The sequence below is a fragment of the Fringilla coelebs genome, assembly GCF_963513975.1.
Source record: "Fringilla coelebs genome assembly, chromosome: 4".
NCBI lineage: Eukaryota > Metazoa > Chordata > Aves > Passeriformes > Fringillidae > Fringilla > Fringilla coelebs.
The window spans coordinates 14,591,248-14,610,281 of NC_140032.1; the positions used below are offsets into that span (position 1 = coordinate 14,591,248).

General features: G+C 40.9%; 1 protein-coding gene across 2 annotated transcripts in view; it reads right to left on the reverse strand.

Annotated features, from left to right (window-relative positions):
* Positions 1-18,820, reverse strand: part of BOD1L1 (biorientation of chromosomes in cell division 1 like 1) — a 36,841-nt gene extending 18,021 nt beyond the window's left edge. The window contains exons 1-11 of one of the 2 annotated variants that reach the window (XM_084205137.1): positions 18,147-18,820; positions 17,614-17,738; positions 16,162-16,352; positions 14,358-14,963; positions 13,741-13,887; positions 12,241-12,410; positions 11,247-11,370; positions 10,749-10,893; positions 10,023-10,098; positions 3,025-9,148; positions 1,093-1,154 (exon numbers count right to left, since the gene is read on the reverse strand). In XM_084205137.1, coding sequence (XP_084061263.1) covers positions 1,093-1,154; positions 3,025-9,148; positions 10,023-10,098; positions 10,749-10,893; positions 11,247-11,370; positions 12,241-12,410; positions 13,741-13,887; positions 14,358-14,963; positions 16,162-16,352; positions 17,614-17,738; positions 18,147-18,341 — 7,965 coding nt within the window. In that variant the 5' untranslated portion in view covers positions 18,342-18,820. Of the gene's footprint in view, positions 1-1,092; positions 1,155-3,024; positions 9,149-10,022; positions 10,099-10,748; positions 10,894-11,246; positions 11,371-12,240; positions 12,411-13,737; positions 13,888-14,357; positions 14,964-16,161; positions 16,353-17,613; positions 17,739-18,146 lie in introns of both variants that reach the window. The other variant, XM_084205136.1, reaches the window with a different exon arrangement.
* Between the last annotated feature and the right edge of the window lie 214 nt (positions 18,821-19,034).

The window sequence follows — 19,034 nt, forward strand, 5'->3', positions numbered from 1 at the left end:
GAAGGAACAGTAAGAGCCAAGTTCAACAGTACAGTATTTAGATTTGACCTTAGAGTTAACATTAGTATCAGAGATTAGCTTAAAAAAAGCAGATTTCAGGAATTCAAAGCGAAACACCTACTCCAAGTTCCAAATAAAAGCAATAGCCTAGAAATGTTCATCTGTACATGGAAAAAAGGGATCTGCTATGTATAACAAAGTAGAATGATCTCCCTTCAACTTGTGCTTCGGGCAGATTTTTTTATTATGGCTATACTGACTCCAGAACCATGTTATGCTGGTAAACAGAGCAGCTGTTTGCAGGTGGAATTATCAGTAACTCCCACCAGACTGAAGCTGACTTCCACCCCTTCATAGATGCTTGAACCTCTGAACCATGTTCTCCCTCAAAAACTTATTCTCCAAGCTTGGCAAGATACATGAAAGCAGTCCTGCATCGGAATGAAGAATCAAACCATGTGGAATCCTGCCTACTAGGGAACACAGCCCAGACACACAGACCCAGCTCTGGTCTTACACAAGCTATAGGTGACCATGAGCCCAAACACCCTGGATTATCCAGGGTGCCCCACCCTTCTGTGACAGCAGATAAGGGGCTGTGTTATCAGAACACAGCAGCAGCAAGTGCTGCTCACACACACTTCACAGAAGTGAAGACTGGCCAGGAAGTGCGGCAACACAATGAACAGCAGTGCAGGTTGGTTTACTGGCTTAAAAGAACAAACCAACATTTGCCAGCTCTAAGACCTGGGGGGTGTGGATGACTATATTGCAGGCACTATCAAGAAACATGCACATAGTACAACCAATTTTTAAAAAAACAAGCTTCAATATCTCAATCACAAAAGGAGTATGGGTGAAGGAGGGAATTATTCCTAACACAGAATAACATGGACAGCTCACAATTTAAAAGCCAGCTGCTTAGAAAACTACAGCTGAATAATCTGAAAAATTACTCTAAATTCTCCAGTTTAAATTTTTAAATCTCCATTTTTGCTGCACAAAAACCAAAAGATACAGGAAGAAACCCCAGCAAGATGTATGAATAAGCAAGAAACAGTGCAGTAAAAATTTTCAAAATAACATAAATACCTTGTCAGTTCTCAAAGTACTTTCTAGTTCTTCTGTCAACTTTGGTAAGGCTGCATTATTGCCTAATGAAATACAAATACGTTAAAATTATCAGAATACATTATGCATTTATTTCATGCTACAGTAGAATGATATTTCTGAGTATTACCTCATGAATATGGCACATAAATTTAAACCCTTCCAGTGGACAACAGAAACAATAGCCAGTCTGTTTACAGCAAACCAGCTCAATAAAACCCAAACCTGGCATCTGCAAGAACACAAGTACTGCTATGTTCTCCTTAAATACAAAAGGCTTGGAAAATACGGGGAATCAGGATTTACCACAGCTTACTTATGAATTCTGACTTTGGCATTTTTCTTGCTTATTTATGAATTCTAATTTGGTTTTTACTTCTTGCTTTTCCTTGAAAAAGAAACAATCAACAGATTTTTTTCCCCTTCCCATTTCATTCCCCAGGGGAACAACTGTATGCTTCTAACATCTTAAAAACAGGCCATGGCAACAGCATAATCACATGAGTTTTACAACATTTTTGGAAACCTATTTCAGAACCCTCTTTAGACAGCTTTTCCTAAACAAAAAGAAATATTTACAACATGATAATTCACCAATGATGCATGCAAAGTGATTAAATTATGGTTGCAGTGCACAGAGTAAGTACCATTACCATTTATAAAAGCCTCATCAATGGACAACAAGGACTGAGGCAAGCACCGAAACAGAAATACTTTACTGTGTAATATTTTACACTTTCATGGCTCATTTGCCTCTTGTATAAACAGCAAATGACATTTTTCAAGCTTACTAAACCAGCATCTTTCCTAGAAAAATTCCTAAAATCCCAAAATCTGCAGAGACAGCTCTCTTAACCCAAAACTCAATAAAACTGGAGAATAAAGCCAGCCATTAATAAACTGGACCTAAATCCACATTATATATTTTTTTAAAATTATAGCAAAGAGAGACATGGGAAGGAAAATATTTAAAAAAATAGTACTTGACCAGCATCATTCCACTTCCTGTGGCATAATCAGATTTTTCTACAGTTTATTTATAACAAAGTCACAACCCTGACTTCATTACAGCACCTACACAATTCATTAATGTTCAAAAAGAATTGGTGCTTCAGCTACTTCAGAGGGTTAAAAAGATGAAAGGTCAACAATAGTAGGATGTTCATTACACTGTATTTTAGAAACCAGCAACCATGCAGATTCACTTCAAATGTTAGTGTAGAAAAATAGATCTGGATATAGAGTATAACATCCTTAATGCCATATACTATCATTTTCTATTTAAAATAAACATCTATTGCTCACTTAAAATACTTATTTAGGATAACTGGCTGATTCCTTTGCAACACAAAGCAGAATCATTTCAAGTGTATTCATAAGACAAAATTAAGTGTAATATAGTGAATCTGAACATGACCACTAAATAATAACCCAGAGAAAATCTGCAGTTATGATTAAGGATGTCCAATCTCAACCTTCAAAATTATTATGAAGTTACCTTTCTAAAATGATGAACATATGTCAAAATGAAATGCATCCTCTTTCCTAAAAAACTTCTTGAATTTTGTAACACATTAATAACAAAACCCATGTGTACCTCCACAATAATTACCCCTTGCAAATAACTTTATATATTGGCTGACAACTTTAAGTCAATGTATTTTAGTAAGTTCTTGCACTCTAATATTTGTTATCCAACACAGCTCAGGTAATTGTACTCAGTTGGTCTTGTTTGCCCAGAATCACATACTTATTTATTTGTCACCAATTCTTAAGTGTATTAACAGCCATTTTTGCAACTAATGAAGAAGTGAGGTATATTTAAACAGTACAAGTTATTCCTAACTATAACGGTAAAATGCATCTGTTTATGACAACTTATGAACTGAAGAATTTAAAAAAAAAAATCCTCACCTGAATTAAAGGCTGCATTACTTTTCTGAAAAGTAACTTCAACGCCAGTATCACCTGTTTTGACCAAGCTGGTTTTGTCATCACTGTCATATAGCTTTTCTACATGCAACGAAGTGAGGTCCCTTTTCTTCCCTAGTTCTGCTTCTATTGTTACTTCACCATGGTTGGTGTTTACAGTCACTTCATTTGCAGAAACTAAGGAAAGAGCCTGTGTCTTAGGCAGGGAAGTCCTTATTTCAGGTAAGTCACTTTCTAGAAGTACGTTCGAATTTAATTTATAGTTTATATTCTTTACAGCTTCACTCTCTTTCGCTGCTTCGGAAATCGTACTAGAGAGTTCCGATGGAACGTCCTCATGCAAAACATCTTCTGCTTGCTCATCATCCTCACCTGCCTCTGGGGAAGGACTCTCAGCAGTCTCTGTACTAATCTCCACGCAAACAGCCTCATCTACACTCATGAGGTTCACTGCATTTTCATCTGTTTCTGTGATTTCACTGTCTATTGTGGCCTGTGATGCTGCTGATTCTGTCCTCACCCCACTCTCACGTGTCTCGTTCTCTCTCCCAATAACAAGCAAGGAATTCCCACTTTTTTCTGGGCCTGTAGTTGAAAGGATGCATTCAATCTGGTTAGCAGTATTAAAAATTTCTTCACTTTTGTCTTTCACTTCTGTGCTCTCAGCAGGAAGTTGACTTTCTTCTATGACTGTGAAGGTGAAGAGACTATCACATTCTTCCATTGTGCTTAGAGTGATCATTGCCCCCTCCTCCTTATCTTCTACATTTGAAGCAGTGTGTTGATCTTCACTGTCAGTTGCAACTCTTAGCACAGGAGCCCCACATTCTCCCACAAAAATCACAGAACCTTTGTTTTTCCCATCTGCATTGAAAGCAGTTAGTCCAAACTGTTCATCTACAGTTGCAGTGGTCTCCACCACCCTACATTCCTCTGATGCATTTGGAGAGAGAATGGCACCTTCATCTCCTGCTACAATGAGCTCACTTTCAGCTTGTGGTGCTGCACTGATCAAGACTATCTCACATTCTTCTGTCATGCTTGTAGTGATCATAGCAGCTTCGTATCTTCCTTCTGTTTCTGAAGCAGTGAGTTTGTTTTCATCTTGCACAGCTACACTAGACATAGGAGCTTCAAAACACTCTGCTGAACTTGTAGAGATCATTAGTGTTTCATTCTTTGACTCTGTGTCTGGGATATGTTGAATCACCTCTTCTGTGACTTCACTTGACATTAGGATTACTTGTTCTTCCACAACACTTGTGGAGATCATAGCACACTCATCCTTTTCTTCCTTCCCACTAGCAGTTGGGTGACTTCCATCATCACCATTATCCTCTCCTCCTGTGCTGGATTCACTAGGCATGGGAACCTCGTATACCTCCATATCTACAGAAACCACAGTATTCTCATTTATTTCTTCTGTTTTCACAGAGGGGAGCTGACCATCATCTTCAATAGCTGCACTTGACATAGGAGCCTCAAATTCTTCCACAATACTGGTGGAAATCATGGCGCACTCATCTTTCTCCTGCTTACAGCTGGAAGTATTCACACACTCTTTAAACTCTGTAGCTGTGCTGGGCATAGGCACTGTGTCTTCAGAGTCTATTAAGATCACAGAGTTTTCCCCACCTTCATTTACTCTTGCAACAGCAAGTGGACCTTCTTCAGCATCTGTGGCTGAATGTAAAGGAGCATCTTCCACTGTGCTGGTAGAGATGACATCACCTTTTACCTTTACTTCTCTGTCAGCAGGAGTAAGAGAAGTCTCCTCCTTTGGAACTCCACTACTTATAGAGGCATCAAGTCCTCTGCTGTCAAAGAAAGTCATGGCAGTCTCCTGTTTATCTTCAGCACCAAACTGTGTCTTATCTTGCATGGCCATAGCACTAGTCATGGGACCCTCACATTCCCCAGCATCTGAGGGAAGCAAGGTACCTTCACGCTTTCCTGTCTGTGCAGCTAAGGCACCCTCATCTGCAGCACTTGCACTGGTCACACTGCTTTCAACAACGCCTTTATCATTTCTGCAGTCTGTGCCACAATTAGCTTCTTTCTCTGCACTCGTCATGCTGTCGACAGTAAGCTTATTTATATCTGTGCCAGCCACACCTGACTCAGCTTCCATTTGTTCAGCAACTATGCAGATAATGGAACTTTCACTTTCTTCGGCACCTATACAAATTAGTGCACTTTCACTTTCCACTCCTGTGCAAGTAGAAGCATGCTCATTTTCTTCATTTCCTCTTCCTGTACTGCTCACTATGTCCTCACCTTCTTCATCCTCTTCTTTTGAGCCTGTACTAGTCACAAAACCTTCATCATCACACAGACCTACACTGACTGTAGTGATACTGGCTTCTTCCTTTGCCCTTGTACTGTCCATTAGACTTTCACATTTTTCAGTTTCTAAACAAACTACAAATCCCTCGTTGCTGTCTTCTAGCCCTGTGCAGACTGCTGAAATTTCAGCATCATCTTCTGGGGTTATGCCTGTGCTGGTCACCGCACTTTCACCATTTACAGTATCCTCAGATTTGTCACCACTAGTTCCAGCTGTGGCAGTGTTGTCTGTGACCACTGCAACACAAGCACCAGTTACAGTGTTTTCTCCTTGGGTATCTGTACCAGTCACAGAGCAGATGATGAAGTTATGACCTCTTTCTTCTGCACCTGTGCAAGTCACAGTACCTTCATGTTCTTTTACTTGGCCAGCTGTAACATTGCTCCGAAATTCACCTGAATTATCACCACTGGTTGACCCTTCACCTGTTTCTGTCCCTGCACTAGTTACAGCTCCATCGCTCTCCATTTCACCTAAGCAGGACACAGAACTTTCAAATTTGCCTGTATCTACACAAGTTGAGGTCTTTGGCTTTTCTTCGGAGCCTGCACTAGTCACAGCATCATCTTTTTCTTCTGTCCCAGCACTATTTACACTGTCTTCAATTTCTACTCCACTTGGGTTCACTAAATCCTTACTACCTTCTTCTGCATCAACCATGGTACAGTCACCATTTTCTTCTCCTTCTGTACTTGTTAGGAAGCTTTCACTTTCTGCTAATCCTTCAGTGACAACACTGCCACCACCTTCTTCTGCTGCTGCAACAGTACAGTCACCAATATCTGCTCCTGTGACAAAACTGCAGCCCTCACTACGTTTTACCCATATGCCTGTTGTGAAACCTTCATCAGCTTCTATGCTTGTGCAGATTACTGTCACCTCACTTTCTTCTGAGCAAGTGGTTGTAGCAACACTGTCCTTTCCAGAATGTGATGTACCCTCAGCTCCTTCTCCTCCTGTACTAGTTGCCATTGCAGTGCTCTCAGTGATCTTTTCTGTGCTAGTTCCTATCACACTGGCAGTAGTTTTTTGTAGGCTGCTATACAACAAACTAAGTTTGCTACTTCCTGCACTGGTACCTACAGCATTGCTTTCATTTTTGTCCATGCCAACAACATTAGTCCCTTCTTGCCCATTAGCTATAACAGAGCCTTTGAAACTTTCCTCAGGAGCTCCTTCAGGCACTAAAACAGAGGAAGACTGGATCATATCATCAGTGTTATGCACCTTATTCTTTTCCACACTATCCATTATTGTGCTTCTTTCTCCCTTTGTGGAAGGATCTATTTTCAAGCACTCTCTTCCTTTTCTTCTTGGGATAAGTTCTTTTGTTGTTACATCTCCATGATCTTCAGTTATGCCAGACATCAAGTTTCCCTCTTTTCTTTTTAACTTCCTATTTTGAGAGCCTTCTGACTTTGCTGCTTCATTGTAATCTTCTCGCCTACACAACCCAGCTGTACTATGTTCCATTGCCTGTTCATCAGGCTGGGACACCTCATTCACTTTTTCCATACTGTTTGCCACGATGGTGTTGTCACCATCATCTTTCATGACCGAACTCGGCACTGCACGATCTTGCTCCATGTAGACAACCTGTGCTGTATCATTCTTCAAAGGGAAAGCATCTTCCAATAAGGAAGTCCCATCTGAATTGTGGCATTCTTTAGACATGGTACCTAAAGAATCGGTAGAATCTGACATATCCATATCCATGGACTTGGCATCAGCAGCATCTTCTCTGGAAGAATTAATTGCTAAAGGAACATCATCTGAATTAGAATTTATCACAGTTTTTAAATTCTTTGGTCTTCTGCTATCTTTTGAAGCCTGATCCTTACTGGATGCATTCTTTAAAGTTCTACCACTTGTTTCATACACAATACTTGTTTTATAAGCCCCTTGTTTACTGGGACCTTGAGCCATGGAAGCTTTTTTGGACAAAGAGTCTAAGGCACCAACTTGTTTATTAGAAGTATCTTCTTGTTCAACAGTTTTTTCCACTCCAGGGAGAAACTGTGATTCACAAGCTGCAGGATCTGTCAAGCTGTGTTTTAACTCCTTATTTGAAATAGAACGAGATCCTTTTTGTTTTACTGCACACTTGGCATCTGTGGCTTGGAGAGAGTTTTGAATGTTTTTTCCATCAATGTTAGATGATTCCTGTGCTTTTGTTTTTTTCAAATCAAGTTCAATCAGCTCTTTCTCATGACCAGCATGCAAGTCATCATTATTCATAGTTACCTTTTGAGGGGCTGGAACCTGGCTGCTTTCAGTTGTGCTAGCTGATTGCTTTTCCTCCTTAAGTAAATCTTGGTTTGATATACTGCCTTTCCTATTTTCACAGGATACCTTCTTGCTTTGTTTTTTATCCACTGCCATTGTAACATTAGATAATTTTTCATGCCCACTATCCATTTCTTTAGTATCTTTATCTTCCAATTTGATGCTCTCTTCCTTCTTCTTGATTTCCTTGTTGCTGTGTTTTAAGTTTCTGCTTTTATGACCTTCACCAGAGAACCTTCTTTCTAGTTTGGAATTACTTAAGTCTTTATCACCTCTGTATTTCTCTTTTACAGCCCCTTTTTCTCCAGAATGTAACTTAACTCTGTGACTAAAGTCTTTTTGTGATCCCTGAGTTGACTGTGGGCCACTTGCAAGCTGAAACTCAGCACTACACTCCTCCAAACCTTTATCTTCATTCCTGGATTTGTGCTGTTTATCTGAATCATTGTCTTCCATGCTCTTATCTTTGTCTAGCTTCTGTCCAGTGTCTTGTTTTGTTAAATCCTGTAATTCTGTTTCAGATGCTTTGAACTGTTTACTATGACTCTTTGACTTGGACTTTAACAAAAACTTGTCTTCTGCAAGGCTCTTAGATCTTCGTCTATCTTTATGAACCCCATCTTCAAGTTTTACATTACTATCAGAGTTAGTTGATTCTATTTCATGTTTATCTTCTGAGTAGCTTTCACTCCTTCTGTGTGATGCTGAACCAGGTTGCTTTGAGGCACTTAGGGAATCCTTCTGTGGCCTAGAATCACTCAAGGACCTTTTGGTCTTGCATTCCGCTCTTGGTTTGTCTGTTGAGAGATGTTTGTCTTTTTTGTTTTCCTTCCGCAGCAATTCTTCAGCTTTTAAGGTTGATTCAGAAGGGTTTTTTCCATCTTTCCCTGTTACTGACACTTTCCGTTCGCTTCGGTGTTTACTTTTTCTTTCACATTTGTCGTCTGAGGAAACCTTTATTTGTTGATTATGTTTCTGGCCACCATCCTCTCCTTTCAAACTTCGCTCAAATGAATGAAGTTCAACATCTTCACCTGACTTGTGAATACCATCTCCTTTATATTTGTGCTTTAAAGGAAGTTTATCTTCTAAAGCAGTTCTTTCCTTTTCATTTTTATCTCTGTAAGACTTGGCTTCTTTTTTGGCAGAATTTCTCGTATGTTGAATTTCTGCATCAGTATCTTTTTTGGTGTGTTTTTCATTCTTAGATATGGATTTCTGCTTCTGTGGTTCTTCAGTATTGAGTTCTGCTTTATCCAGTTGCTTTTTTAGATCCCTTGTTTCGCTGTCCTGCTGAGCTACTTCAGTCTGAAGAGAAGTGGAAGTTTTTCTTTTATGTTCTTTTTCTGCTTTAGAATCACTTTTGCTTTCCTCAGCTGAATGCCCCCATTCCGAAAGTCTTCTAAGTTGTTTACAGATTTCATTTTTTCCATGATTGTGCTTCAATTCTTTGGAAGAATTTTTTTCACAGGTCTACAAAAGAGATTTTTTTAATATATATAAGTACACATTACACAGTTCCCTCACTTATGTGCCTGAATGGAACTGGCAAGCAGAAATTCTTGAAAAAAACCTTAATAGGTTTTACACTTAATATTGTAATAAAAATTCATTTTAGCCAGGAAATGAAAATTGCCATTTTCCTTTCAGCTATCTGCTATAGTGGAAAAATTGAAAGCAGAAGTTATCCTTAAGCTGTCTGAACTTTATTATTTTTTCTTCATAAGGTAATTTTTCTAAAATGACTTTAAAAGGTTTTGGAATAGACAGTCAAAATTTCAAGTACTCTGTAAGCTACCTTAAATAGCTATTATGCTGTCTGGTAAAACAAAACTGTAATTAAAAATCTGAAACTAAACAACACACCAAAACTTAAAAAAGGTACATCTAGACTGCTACTTGAACTTCTACTCCCACCTTTTTTAGTTTAAACAATTTTATTAATAAAATTCTCACCATAAAAATTTTCTTTTCTTTTGTGGTGGAGCACAGTGAGTTTAACTTTCCAGCGAGAAGTTAAAACAGATCAAGCTCAAGTCTTTACATATAAAAGACCCTGCTTTTTAAAAACCCAGCATGCTTCACAGATTAGGGCTCAAACTGCATCTCTCAGGTTCTACTACAATGTGCATCAGCACTGAATACACAGACCACATTTCAGTGACTATTTGAATTCAGAAAACATTAGTACAGTGATGTCAGATCACTAATATAACTGAAGGAACAGGCAGGGAAAAACTTATGAGTGAGAACAAATGCAATTATATGCAATTTGGTGTGGACATATGAAAGAGCGCCATCAGAATTAAAAGAAAGATTGTAACATTTATACTTAAGAGACACCTACCTCATTTGTCTTTTGCATTTCTTTAGAATCTTCTTCAGATGGCTCATTTTTCTTTCTGCAGCTATCTTCAGCATGCCTGAAACAGGTATTTGGACAATTTAACAAAGAACAATCGGTACCAGCCTAGTGCTACTTTGCAAACTTTCTGCTTTCAAAATTGAATGCAAGAGAGAAATGCCCACTAAAAATACAGAAACAGAGCATGACCACCAAACTTCTGACTAACCACAGCACCCAGGCTTTCTTCTCTTGTAAAATTATATATATCAGCTTCAAAAATACCCTGAATACCAGTGCTTTTAAGCAGTATGAGGATGACATTAGTACTGCTGTTGTCCCTGTAAAATGGGTAACAGTTCTCCTTGCCCCCTATTTACCTATATGTAGACACTTATGTGCAAAGGTACATATCTACCTGAAACATATATCTAAAGATGAAGCCAACTTGACTTGCCTATTAGATGCACAAACATGTAAAAGCTCTCCATTCTCATGCCTTTATTACCATTCTGTGAAAAACCACAAAGACTGCTACTGCAGTCTGAGCTGCAACATATTTAATCAGCTGCAATTTTTCTTCCAGAACTTCATGCTTATTAGTAACAATATTATGCAAATATTTTAAGAAAAAAACTGTTTAAATGGATAAGGCTAAGTACAAAGTTGAATCTGCAAAAATGAATATTCAAAACATTAATAAGTCCTTTTCAGCAAATACATAAATACCTCGAATCTCTTTTTCTTTTCCTGCTCAGGGCCACTTTTTTTTCCAAAAATTTCTGTTCTTTAAGCACATCCTTAATGCTGGTACCAGTTGTTTTCGAGTCTAGACTTTTTGATGAAGGTTCTTCTAATTGCAAGCCAATTTTTCCTAAAATAATACACAAATGGTGAAATACATACACATCATTATGTTAATGTTTCAGCTATAAACATGACAGAAAGTAGTACAGAGAGTACTAAGACATAGCAGAGAATAGCAGTTAGGTGTTAATTTTAAGCTTAAATAGTGTAATGGATATATGAAAAAGTGAAGAAGAAATTCTGTATTAATTCTTTGCATTACATTTTTTTTCTGTTATATCTCTGTTGAGATGTTGGGTTATTAAAGGAAGGACATGACTATAGCCCTATATGACCATTATTCAAAGCTGAATGTTTTATTCTATGGAGGGTAAGTGAGAGCAGGGCGGTGTGGGCTACTCAAAGCTTTTCTTCTCATACCTTTAGCATTCTGATTTCCAGTTTTTAGGGATTTTGTCTTTTCTGCAGCCTTTTGTTTACGTTTTTCTTCAAGTCTCTCTCTGTTAATTCGTCTTCTGAGGAGTCTCTCTTCTTTTTCTTTGGCCTAGAGATACAAAACCAAGGAGAACAATTTATCATGAGGTCAAAGAGCATTCTCTGACTAAAAACATAAGTCTAAACCCCATAGAAAATAGAACACTGTAGCTTACAGAAAACTAAAACATAGTTTTCACCTTTGAAATCAGATAAAAGTTAATGGAATCCTCTAGTATTTTTTGAAGTTAAATTAGCTGAGTTTCAGAATTTCCTTGCTGCTCAACACTGCAGACTGAAGCTATGCAACCTTCTCAAAGAACGTATGTTTTATCTGTATGTACATACAATATATACATATTTATTTTAAGTATAAATATATGGATCTGGCCAACAGAGAAAATCTAAAAGAACTGCTGCTCCCCCTTCTCTGCGCTGGCCCTTCTGCCACAGAACAGAGTGCACGTGCTTAAATCCCAGTTTCCATTCTCAGTGACTGCAGACTTGCTACAAACTACTGATTTCATGGTCAGGAAGGACTACATTTGTAAAGAGCTGGGTAATGAAGAAGCCTGCAGTACTCTACACAAGCCTGATCTACCAAAAAACCCCACTGAAGGCAGGCTACAGGTAGATATGGGCTACTTTTTTCATCCAAATTGTCACAGTATTTTGGGGCAGGGGGAAGGAGATAGAAAACTCTGTCATTACTTTCATTACCAGAAGTCTTCAAACTATAACCAGCAAAGTGCTGTGCTGGAAATCAGATCATGCCATATTGATGGAAACCTGAAGAAAGGGCAGCTGTAGTATAAGGGGCGGGGGGGGAACCCAAAGGGAGAAGAAACTGAAGATTCCCCCTCGCACCAAACCAGAAGTGGAGTTTCTGCTCTAAAAAGTTTTGGGGCCAGAAAGTGAGCAGTAGCAAACCCGCCCTCACAATGGACTGCCGGCGCTGTTCTACGGTTCGCTCGTCGTCAGAATCGCTGAAGTACTTGGAGTACAGGAAAGGCTTCCGGACATAAGCATGGCGGACGGGCTTGGCTCTCCCATCGCTCAGCTCGTTCGCATGGGGCTTCGTCTTACTTTGACTGCTTTTCTCCTCTTCATCTGAAAAGAAGTTGAGTGAAGGGATATATTGGTAAATTAGGGCACTGCTTTCAACATAAGTTCTGAGAAGGCAAAGCTACACAAAACACAACCATTATTTACTCTAAAACCGTAAACAGTTAAATTAAATCCTTTTAGTATCAAAATATCACTAGATAATGAAAAAAATCAAAAGTGCATTGATGTGTTTGTGTACATCATTCAGCCAAAAAATTGCACGATACAAGCCCAGTAATAAACCAAGACACAACAAAAACTGGGCTTACCCCTCTTGCCTCTAATCCCACTACTTCTTTACACATAGTATTTAGTAGCTAGCTATGCATGAGAAGTCAATATAATTTCTGCTATGTATTAAGTTCTAGTCCTCCCCGCACCAAAAATATCAGTACAGTATTTGAGCACATAAAAACTAGTTGGCTTATTGAAATACATACACAAAACACACCGTTGGTTATACACATCTAAGTATTAATCAAGTAAACATAAATAAATCTATTCCAGTTTTATCATTATTACTAGGTATAGTGCAATACTGTACAAATTATTTGCATTCATCAAGCATATTTAGGTTTGTCTTCATTTCATAAATATTTAGTCATAACTGAACGCAATCTGTCATGTTTCCAAGTAAGACCAAAGCCAGAGAATACACAAGAGATTCAGTGCTTCTAAATTACATTTTTAGAATATAATTTAGAAGCAGAAAAGGTAAGCTGTGAGCATACTAGAGAGAACTCATTCAGGTACTAAGGCATTCTGCATTAAAAAGTGGAAAGTTTTATTAACTACTAACTCCTTAAATTAAAAAGAAGTCCATCTGAAGTCTGTACTACACAGGGAAAAAACAAAAAGGCAACACAGTCAGTGAAACAACTTGGTGTTTCTGAACTTTTAAAGCTAGATCCATTCCTGTTCTTTCTACTGTGGCCAAGCCCCTGAATCCTAAAGCTCTAAACCCAATCTGATCTACAAAGTCAGCTACCACCACTATCATGGGATCACAAAGCACTCCAGTGTTATTCCAAATTCACGGCAGATGGGAGGGGAAGAAAGTGACATTCACCATTAAGTGCTTTTGTTATCTATGTAATACTGTAGCATAAAAAAGATTTACAATGTTTAGAATATAGTATATTATATGAATAAAAATATTCAAAAAGTTAACCCACTAATCTTTTGCAACTGCACGAATATTAACCAGTTCACATTCAAAGCCTCTCTCATAGGTAGGTACAATATTGCAGACCCTCAAATTTACAACATGTTACACTCAACAAAAGCCTTACATACTCCTTATTGCCAGTTAACAATGTAATTATTTTACCACCTGATGTGATCTCCCCCTCTTCAGTACTGTCAGAAATTACAGGCTCCTCTTCACTCTCCTCTTCAAAGGAAGAAAGGTCGCTGGTATGGACAGAGCTGACCGTGATGTCACTGAGTACATCCATATCTGAATCTATTAACATATTTTCTTGCAAAGGAAAAAGTAGAAAAAAAGAGCTGTAAGGCAGCACACTGAGTCTGTTAAACTTCTACCAAAACACCAATTTTGTCATTGAAGACAAAACTATGTTAAGAATTAGAAATAAGAAAACAATATTATAACATTGTAATGAAATAACCCAGATAACGCTGGTTTATTCAAAACAAAAATTACTCTGAGGTGATTCAACTATAAACTTGAAATGAGGACTGAAATTGTTGAGAGAATCTGCCAGATTAAGATGACCAATCACATACCTGAGAAATCAAAGGTCATCTGACTCCTAATTCAGCTACATCAGTTAAGAGAGATAGATCAAATCCAATTGCCATTAGCAGACCAGTTTGCCAGAACTAGCAGAAAACTTACATTCCAAATATACTGATTCAACTCCTGAATTAACCTAAAAACCTCACTCCTTATCCATATTTTGAGGAAGACCATTGCCCACACCATACCTTCTTTAGTGCTTTCAGTTGTTTTATGTTTATTGCTATTTTTTTCTGGAACTAAGTGTTTCACTGGTTCCGACTCTTTCACTTGCTTTTCTTCTTTTGACTTTGTAGTATCATCGCTTTTCTTTGAATGATCAGATTTCTTGTCAAGCTTTTCCCTCTTTTCTTTTCTTCTTTCACTTTTTTCACTGCTCTCTGATTTCTTGTCAGATTTATCCAATAATTTACTCTTCATATCTTCACTTTCCTGTGGAATATCTTTACTTGTAAACATATTAGTATCCTTTGCTGAATTTTTTATTTCTTCACTTTGGCAGGGAAGCTCATTTAAATCTTCACACTTTGCAAGTGTTTCAGCCCCTTCTCCAGAAAGGTCACAAATTGCTTTCTCTTTGTCTGGCAAGTCCTCTGCATTTCTCTCTTTATCAGTGCTACCATCCACACTCTGCTGAGATGAGAGTTTTTTTGCAACTTTGTCATTGTTCTTGGGATTGGAGGTCTCTGTTGAAGCCCTGGCAGCACTCGCTTCTTGATTAAGAGAAGTTATTGTTTCCAAAATGGACATTGCATCACTAGCTACATTAGCACTTGGAGTTGTAGCAGAGACACCTTGAATAGTAAGAAAGAACAGAGTTTTACAGAGTTTTACTTCACCCTAGTTTCCGTAATTCTGTTCTGATAGAAGGTTAAAGATGTGAAAAACAAAATAAGCACTTTCTACAAAATACGTATACCTAACTAAAATATTTGACTAATTTTGCCTTGAGAGATTTTGGCTAAAAAAAAAAAAAACAAAGAACTGAACAAAAATCTCCAAGACATTGCATTCCTGCAGCAAGCATTGTATGATTATTGGAGATCCATTTGCTCTGTGACACACCACTGTTCCTGAGCCCTGCCTAGAGAAAGTGAGGATTGTCAATGGAAGGGACATCTGAACATAACCCTTGGTCAACTTCACCAACATCCTAAGTAGGATGATGACTGTGGCTAAAACACTACGTATATAATATATATTCTATGTATATATAGAATATATATTATATATTCTATATGTATATAGACTGCAAGAGAAAGTCGGTAGCTCACACCTCTAATATCTCCATAAATGTCAAGGCAAATTGACTCAGCATATTGACTATACAACAACAGAACTATCAGAAATACCTAGGCACTTTTCTATCATTTTAGAACCAGCTCTGAAGATGGACAACTAAGCATTAACTAGACTAGCACTGAGAACTGCAGCTGGCTTGTTAACCTGTCTTAAAGGAAGTGAGCCTCATCGGAAAAAGGCAGGGATTTAAATAAAAGTTACAAATAGATGGATTGCTGTGGAGCCTCTTAGAGAGGAAAGAACAGACAGTTACCTGCAGGAGTGTTTAGAAATTAATACAGGTAAGGACCTTAGCCATCCAAATTTTATGACACACAGCAACTGCAAAGGTAACTGTCTCTTAAAGAATTCTTTCATCTCTACTGACAGACAAAAAAGTTGCATCATTCTTCTCTTACAGTCTATATCTTATCTGATCATCTGAGACCAACTTCTCTCCCCACAATAAACTGATCCCTCATAATCTCAAGCAGAAGTGAAGGAGTAACATGGTCATAACAGCGTGACATCCCTTGTGCTTTCTACCTTTACACATAGAGTAAGAGACAAGTGTTCTGGCATGCTGCCTGGAGCTCAGCTTGCTAATACTGATACTAACAATGTTATGGTAGCAGAAAACCTAGTCAATGATTCTGCTCTCTTAATCCCCATTCTTTTGTTAATAGACTGCTCAGAGAAATAGCAGAATACCTTGTACTGTAACAGAAGCATCTGCTTTCTCCTCACTTGGAGTTGTACTGGGGCCTGCCTCCTCTTTGTGATTCAACGTGGCTAAAAATTCATGGACAGCTTTTTCCACCTGAGGTCTGAATGTGTGGTTGATCTTTGGGTCCACAACCTGAGAAATAATTCTGTCAATTCCCGATTCCAACATTCCAGACCTGGAACAAAGTTACATAAATTAGTATGAAAAATTAGTTTTTAAGAACATATTAATGAAATATGATGATTTAGATGCGCTCCAATGAAGCACTAATGTTTTCTGAGCATTCCCACAGCTAGGCATTTAGCCTGTGCCTTACCCATAAGAAAAAATTTGCTAGAGAAACAAAACAATCCAAGCACACAGAATTAATACAACAAGCACCCTGTTGTTACATCATTAGTAGTTACACTTAAAAGTGTTATCTAACTGCAAAAAACATTATTTTGGAAAAAAATTTAGAAGAAACCTTGTATTACCAATTACCATAGCAAAAAAGAGATGAATTATAGATGGCATGAGGCATAAATAACTACTAAACCACTTGTCACTACCCTAAGTTACTTTCTGCCCAGTATTAGGTGGCAAGTTCTGCAGCTTTATAGAACACATTTAATCTTCAGTAAAATAAAACAGAAAAGAAAACACACAGCTATAGAAAAGAAAACACACAGCTCTTTAGACCCCTGTAGTCCTCTGTGGGACATATGCTACCTCTCGTCATCTTTGCTTCTTCAACAAGAAAGATTGCTCCCCTCCCTACAAACCAAACAGGCCTCAGTACAAGTCACCGATGGTACCACCACAGCACAAGTGATTAAGTTTGTTCCCAAATCTGTGGTTTGACCCAATTTAATGGCCAAACTCATGGTACTCTGAAGAAATTTCCTAATGTTTCTTGTGAGTCCAAAATTTGAGAAGAAAGATTGGAGGAACCTTCAGCAAATAACGTAATACAGGTTAAAGTGTCTGACAAAATTTTAACATAAAACCAGTTCTTAAAACCTCTTCTCTGTCCAGCTAGATTTAAATCTATTTTTCTATTTTGTGACTTTAGCTTTATAGTTTGCAGAGTTTAGTATGTGGAATGTTTCTCCTTACCTCTAAAAATGATAATTGCAATTTTATTAACACCTCCCTTAAAAGAAAAGTAAAGGCAGCCTTTAGTTAGGGGGTTACATCTCAAGTCAAAATCGAGGTTTCCCCCCCTGCATAAGCTTGGATCAGATCAAAGAACATCTGTAGTCTAATTCTGACTAATACTGATGGCAAGTTACTACCTCCAGCAGTTTTATATTTTAAACACTGTGAGGGGAAAACAACCCAACTTCTTCAGAGGTTTCTCTGAAGAAAGAAACCGACTTTACATTGATCCAGACCCTCTATCACCTATCACAGTACACGGGCATGTTCAGAGAAATCCCAGAGCTGTCACTTACTTGAGAACCTGCTGTCTAATGTTATTTCTCAGCTGGTTCTTGTTGAGATGAGGACTCCAGGTATGAGTTGCCAAATGGTTAGAAACAAAGTTGTCAACGCGCTGTCTCAAATTCTGGTAGGCAGGCTAGAAAGCAACGGCAGAGATGTTGGACTGGAAGGATCATGAAAGCGGCTGGTTATTCTCCGGGAGGCCAGGCTGGTACAGCAGGGAGCCCCGTCGGACCCCCCGGTGCTGTGCAGGCGCAGCCGCTGCCCTGCGGCGATGGCAGCGCGTTAAACGCTGCCCCGCCGGACCCTGCGCGAACCGGGTGTGTATGACCGTGCGTGCAGGGCCGGCCAGCCCGCGCTCCCCGCCGAAAACGGGGCTCCGGCTTCGCCCCCCGACCACGAGCGGAGCCGAAGCCCCACGCGGGCCCAGCGGCCGCTCCGCACCGCCGAGCGCGCTGCCCCGGGCCGGGCCGGGCCCGGCCCCGACCTGCCAGAGCCCGTGGCGCTGGGACCCCCCCGAGCCTCCGGTCCCGCCCGCCCGCACCTTGGTGTCCACGTCGGCCAAGCAGTCGCGGCGGAACTGGTCGAAGAGCCCCTGGCTCTTGAGGTGGTTAACGATCATGGAGACCAGCTCAGGCTCGGCCGCGCCGCCCCCCGCGCCGGCCCCGGCCCCCGGCAGCGGCGGCGGCTGCTGAGGGGGCGGCGGCGGGGGCGGCGGGGGCTGGGGATTGGTGGCCATGGGGGCGGCGGGGCGGCGGCTGCTGCCGGCGGTGCCGGCCGGGCCCCGGGACGGGGCTGCTCAGCGAGCAGCGGCGGCACTGACCCCGGAAGCGGAAGGGGACGGCGGGAGGAAGCGGCGCGGGGGGAGGCGGAGGCGCCGCCGCCGAGAGCGGCGCCATGGGCGCGGGACGAGCACTGGCGGGGCCGCGCGCAGCCGCCGCGGGCCCTGCACAGGGGAGGAGGGGGCGGAGCCGCTCGCGGCCCCCGGGCCGGTGCGACCCCGATCAGCCGGGCTGAGGGGGGAGGGGAGAGGAGCGGCCGCGGCGCCGTTCGGCCTCCGCCCGCCGCGCCCACGGCCCCCCGCGTGTCGCGGCCGCTGCTGGGCGCTGCGGGCACCGCGGGCCCACCCCTCTCCCCAGCCGCCCCGCGCCGCTGCTGCACTCCCGGCGGCGACCCGCCGCCCCGCCCTGCGGCCCGCCCCTTCCTGCGCCCGCCGCCATCACGGTGCGGGCGGCGCCGCGCGCTTCCTCCCTCAGGGGCGGGGCGGGGCCGCGCGGGGCGGGGCCTCGCGGGGTCACCGGCGGCGCATCGGGATCGGGATCGGGATCGGGATCGGGATCGGGATCGGGATCGGGATCGGGATCGGGATCGGGATCGGGATCGGGCCGCTTTGGATGCCTGGAGGCTGTAACGAGCAGTGCCTCCCCTCCCG